This window comes from Urocampus carinirostris, chromosome 5, assembly GCF_059441175.1.
Source record: "Urocampus carinirostris isolate Australia breed hairy pipefish chromosome 5, RoL_Ucar_1.0, whole genome shotgun sequence".
Taxonomy (NCBI): domain Eukaryota; kingdom Metazoa; phylum Chordata; class Actinopteri; order Syngnathiformes; family Syngnathidae; genus Urocampus; species Urocampus carinirostris.
This window is the reverse complement of record NC_142353.1, coordinates 4,011,397-4,017,551: the sequence shown is the minus strand read 5'-3', so window position 1 is coordinate 4,017,551 and position 6,155 is coordinate 4,011,397. Positions and strand designations below refer to the sequence as shown.

The window sequence follows — 6,155 nt, the reverse complement described above, 5'->3', positions numbered from 1 at the left end:
GTTTATCAAGTATATTTGTCGTATTCTATAAAAAATAAAAAATGGTAAAATTTTAACATCAGGTTAATATATAGTAAAATTCAAAATGACAGCATATTACTAACCAAAATGAATAACCTGTGTAACCTCTTGAGGCACAGTCTTTTTGTATCCCAATTATCTGCTAATTAGTGTGATACTAGGGAACATATGTAATAGCTTAATTTGATGAGGAGGATGTTTGGGTCTGCACTGGAAAAACAATAAAACAAATTAAATAAAGCAAAAATATTGCACATAATATTGCTGATTTTTATCATTATTCCTTTTTATTTACAGAAAAGTCATGTATTTGTTCCACTGGTGGATAATTTTTGCTAATTATGTATTATTTCCTTATTTTTTAGAAAGACAAGATAATCATACAGTAACATCAGAAAGAACCGCAAAATCTTTAAACAAAATGAATAACTTGGATCAACCCTTGCATCATGGTCTTTTGAAATACTAATTATAAGCTCAAGGTAGTAAAAGTAAATATATTAAATAGCCTAACCTATTTGATGAAGTTGTCTTAAGATGGCACTGGAGGAAAATAATAAAAATCAATCAAATAAAGTAAAACTCATGCACACCATTTAGCTTGCTTTAATTATTATTTTCTTAAATTACTAAAAAAATAATAAGTTTGTTTTTGCTCCGCTGGCAAAGTTTTTTTTATTTGCTCATTTTTAAGTATTATTATTTCATTTTTCTGGAAAGACAACGTAAAAATATAATTGAGTTCATAATGAAAGACAAATTATTAACCGGGAAAAAAAAACTATTACCTCCTGAGCCACGGAAAACAGAAATAATTTTAAAAATAAAACTTTCTACTCACATAATTCTGCTGTTCTTGATTATTATTTTATTATTTTCATTTTTTTTAAATAACATGGAAAAGAATGTGTCAACTAAAATGTTCCACTGGTAGTTTTTGCTCAATTTAAGTTTATTTTGTACTATATTTTTTAATCTTTTTATAGAATTAAAAACAGGTTAAAATATAGTTAAATCCTAAGTTAATAACTAACAAAAATAACCTGTATTACCTCCTGAGCCACAGTGACCACAAATGATAAGAAAAACATTATACGGTCAATTTAGACAATATAACAATTTATGATTAAAAAGACAAATATTCAACTGGTGTTGGAAATAATATTATTGTGTATTGTGACATTTTGGGGAACAACCTTCTTCCCTCAGTCAGAGCATTGAAGATGGCTCGTGGCTGGGTCCTTCCAACACGACAACGACCTGAAGCACACATCCAGGAAAACCAAGGAGTGGCTCCGTAAGAAGCATATCAAGGCCCAGCCAGTCTCCAGACCTGAACCTAATCGAAATTCTTTGGAGGGAGCTCAAACTTGTGTGTTTCTCAGCAACCGCCCAGAAACCTGACTGATCTAGAGAAGATCTGTGTGGAGGAGTGGGCCAAGATCCCTCCTGCAGTGTGTGCAAACCTGGTGAGAGACTACAGGAAACGTTTGACCTCTGTATAGCAAACAAAAGCTACTGTACCAAATATTAACATTCATTTTCTCAGGTGTTCAAATACGTATTTGCAGCTATATCACACAAATAAATTCTTTAAAAATCGGATTGATTTCTGGATTTTTCTTTTTGGTTTATCTCTCACAGTGGACATGCACCTACGATGAAAATCTCAGACCCCTCCATGATTTCTGAGTGGAAGAAATAGCAAAATAGCAGGGTGTTTGAGTACTTCTCTTCACTGTAGCTACAGAACTAAATTTCCTGTAAGCCTTAAAATTTAGCCAACATGACAAAAAATGGCTAGCACCGGCAATTCCCATTTGAGAATAGTGTTTGGCATTAAATGAGTTAATAAAAAAGTGTTTCTTGGCTCCAAAAGGGTTGGAAAACACTGATTTATGTGACCAACCTCTTCTCTCACCAGCACTGACCTATTTACCTCTGGCTGGTCACGTGTGTTTCTTAATAGGAGGACAAACTGGGAAGCTGCTGCAGAAATTGCAGGTAGGTCAGCTCTTATTAGCATTTAAATGAGCAAGAGCGCAGCAGCACACACAAACAAAGTTCACTTAAAATGACTTGTGCTATAATTACATTTTATCAACTCATTACGTTGTATGCTGACTTGTATATTCATGTTTACTCTTTGGCTTTTACTATTTTTTAAACTGAAAAAAAATGTTTTGAGTTGCCTTCCAGAGCCAAGTCATCAATATTTACATCATTTAAATATTCATGGATTGTATATGATACTGTTTGGGTTGGTTTGTTGTGATGTATTCCGGTCGCTATGCAGTTACTATGGTCCTTGCATTACCCACCCCCATATGTTCATATTTCTCGATAAAGTAGAGCGTGGGCTGAGATTTTCATTTCACTTTTTCCAGGCTGCATTTAAATCTATTTTGGGGACTCATTTGACACGTTAGTACAAAAGAAACAGAACAACTAATGCCTTTAGAAGACTTTAATAAATATTAATGTTTTCATGATTCCACAGTTACAGGGACACTGTATAATATTTGACCATTAGATGTCGCTGTATTTTGTAGTGCAACCAAAAACGAGTGCTACAAAAAATACGAAAAAGATTACAAGCTACCGAGGCTCCAAATGACCAAGCCGCACCATTTTTTCTGTTCATTTTTTGCCCAACCTTTCACCAGGTTTTTGTGGGTACCCGTAGCAGCAAGATGGAGGACAATCCTTTCAGCTCCCTGTATATAAGCCTCATGCTATGTAAAAAGATAAAAAATGTCTTGAGCTACGAGTAGTTTAAAAATATACCTTGATATGATGGTTTATATATATTGGGTTCTTATTCAAATCAATTGGAGGCACTAAATATTACTCAATGTCCCTTAAGCACAGTGTTGTTTCAAAACAAATTGTTGAGGTTCCTTTTGACTTCAGTTTCAAAATAATTTTCTTGCATCGTGATTATTACTGCAAAAAAGTAGCCTCACAACTTGTACAGAAGAAATACCACAAAAGGAAAACGATACGCTGATTGTCATAGCTGCAACAGTCACTATTCTAAAGAACACACGAGCACTTTTAACACTAAAACTGAGCCAAAATAAAAAGCACACTATTAAATTGTAAAATGACTAATTTTACCTTATGTACAAATCCCAACTAGATCTAAATAATATTTTTTTTAACCGCGGCAACTCAAAATGAGAATTACGAAGGCATCTTTTTTGAGCCAAAAAAAAAACAAAGAATGTGATCCCATTCATACTGCATATAATTCGTTAATGGTGGCTTGAAGGGTAAATATTACCCATACAAATGAAGAGTTATCATCACGCATCCCCAAAATATTTGAACGCTGAAAGCATCAAACAAAAAAACGTTTTTTGATGATGGACCTAATGCATCTAATACATTTGAATTTGTTTACTTGTAAATGCACAAGCGATTCTACATTTTTGATAATGCCACTGCGGCAATGCGCCATGTTAAAAAAATTGAGGCATCAACATTCATGACCGAATAATCACAAATCAGAAAATGAAGCACACTAAACAATAAGCTATTGCATAAAAATATTTGACCGTATGTCTAAATATACCCACCAAAAAAATGTAGTCCGATCATGCTCCCTTTATCATCAGGTGTCATGAATTCTCTGCACCGTGGGTAAAGTCGCTGGAGCTCACAGAATACAAAGCATGGCCTACATATTGCAAATGCGCTTAAAAATATGCACCCATTCACCCTTTTTTTCCCCATCGCTCGAGTACGCAAGCAGGATTTATTGGGAGTCTTTTCTATGGATCCAGAACCACATTGGCGGTGTTTGCTCCGTCTCTGCCTTGAAAGCTTGTGTGAGCCTTTTCTAGATCTTCAATCACAGACAAAAGCCTAGCGGCGAGTTTCTGGCCTGCCTTTGCACAGTCAACCTTACATTTCACGCCATCTGTGGGGGGAAAAAGATAGATGTGCTTATTTGGTGCTAATTACCGTATTTTCCGCACTATAAGGCGCACCTAAAAGTCTTGTTTTTTTTTCAAAAGCTGACCATGCGCCTTATAACACAGTGCGCCTTATATATGGCTCAATATTAAATTCGCAAGGTCTCGCAACTACGAGAAACAGCCGCCGACTCCATTTTTCGCGCTGTGCATACTGGGAAATATTAAACGATTGGTAGTTGCCGGGGCTCGTGTTGTATTTGTTTACTAAGTGGCAAAATGGCTACCCCATTAAACTGCTTAATTCATATTCAACAAATACAGTATTTGTCTGAATCCAGGGTTATGACTGGTGAAGATGTAAAGCACAATTTACCTTAAACAAACGCAGAATTATTCAGAATGTCACGTTTGAGAGAGAGAGAGAGCGAGAGAGAGAGAGAGAGAGAGAGAGAGCGAGATTCTCTTTCATACGTGCATTTGTATAAGAAAATGGCTCCTGTTAAGAGACACGCGTACAACGCCGAGTTTAAACTCAAAGCGATCAGTCACGCAGCACAACACGGCAATAGAGCGGCAGCGAGAGAGTTAAACTTAAATGAATCGATGGTACGGAAGTGGAGAAAGGATGAAGATAAGCTCCGCCAAGTAAGGAAAACTCAACAAAGTTTCCGTGGCAATAAAGCAAGATGGCCAGAGTTAGAGGAGACACTTGAACAGTGGGTTGTTCAACAAAGAGCGGCAAGCAGAAGTGTCAGTACGATAACTATACGTATGAAGGCAACAGCGCTGGCACAAAAACACCGGACGTATTGGATGGCCCATTCACTGAGATATGGTCAATTCGAACACAGCAGAAGAAGAATTCGAGGGATTCGTCGATGAGGAGCTTATAGAGTGATCTTTGTTTTTCTTTTGTGTGTTTACGTTTTACATTTTACAGTTATTATGTTATTGCTTTGCACTCGTTGTTTTTGCACATTACGAGTGTCACTTTATTGCGATTGCACTAACGTTTCATTTAAAATAACAGTATCAGACGTTTTTTTCTTTGCGTGTTGACTAAATGGACAAAAAATAAAATGATATGTCGATGTTGTTCAAAGATGTTAAAGATGTGTCACGAAAATGCTTTACCTCAGAGAAAATAATAAAACGGCTGTTTATTTATTTTGGGAGTGAATGGAGTTGTGGAAAGCTTGTTTGTTAATAAAGTTTGACCTTTTTGAATATTTTGTTGACATTCCCTTGAGCGTGGCAACATCTAGAGGTTGCATAAAGTAACTACATTCTCTACTGTAGTCAAGTCGTCACATTTATTTACCGTAAATAGCCCTTAATCCCAAAAATGTCTCCAAGGACTGCACAGGATTACAATTACAAAATTGCACAATTACCTGATCTTAAACCAGCATGCACTTATAGCGCCTTATAATGGGGTGCGTCTTATGTATGGCATAAGATTTAAAATATATCATTCATTGAAGGTGCGCCTTATAACATGGTGCGCCATATAGTGCGGAAAATACGGTATTGATAATTCAGTAATTCCCCAACATTTGGATGACTGGATTATGAGAGAAAATGTGGTTAAATTTGATTTCTCACGAGTATGTATGGGTGTTTTGTGTACAGTAATCGTTCGTTTTTTTTGCAGGGGCTGCGTTCCAAAAAGGTCCTGTGATAGTCAAGACCCGTGGAGTAGAAATATTTATTTATTGAATACTCTATGAGTGTTTCTCAACTAACGAGTTGGGCCCCAAAAGAGGGTTGTGGACACGTTTTAGGTGGGTAGGACGGTCAATTACATTCTTTACTAGTAGATGGTGATAATGCCCTGCCCTGCATCTATTCTAACTGATCAGTCAACCGGCGCCTTTGAGAGGGATCACATCTAAATGTAAATGGTAAATGGGCTGCATTTATATAGCGCTTTTCAAGTCAATAAAGACCTCCCAAAGCGCTTTACAATGTGCTTAACACTTACCCATTCACTCACACACCAATAGCGGCCAAGCAACCATGCAAGGCGCCGATCCGCTTATTGGGGGCATTAGGGATTCAGTGTCAATGACACTTCGACATAGCCGGGAATCGAACCTGCGATCTCTTGATCTCAAGAAGAGCGATCTACCTCCTGAGCTAATGCCGCCCACATCTCATTTTATTGTGATTTTGGTGTTGTTTTCCCTTTTTTGCCTATAAATATGGGTC

At 36.7% G+C, this 6,155-nt stretch overlaps 1 protein-coding gene across 1 annotated transcript in view; it reads right to left on the bottom strand.

Annotated features, from left to right (window-relative positions):
- Window positions 1-2,473: 2,473 nt before the first annotated feature.
- The window catches only part of rasal1a (RAS protein activator like 1a (GAP1 like)), a 31,702-nt gene continuing 28,020 nt past the window's right edge, over window positions 2,474-6,155 (bottom strand). The window contains exon 21 of the mRNA XM_088335397.1: window positions 2,474-3,946. Within this exon, the coding sequence (XP_088191523.1) occupies window positions 3,798-3,946 (149 nt within the window). The 3' untranslated portion in view covers window positions 2,474-3,797. The remainder of the gene's footprint in view (window positions 3,947-6,155) is intronic.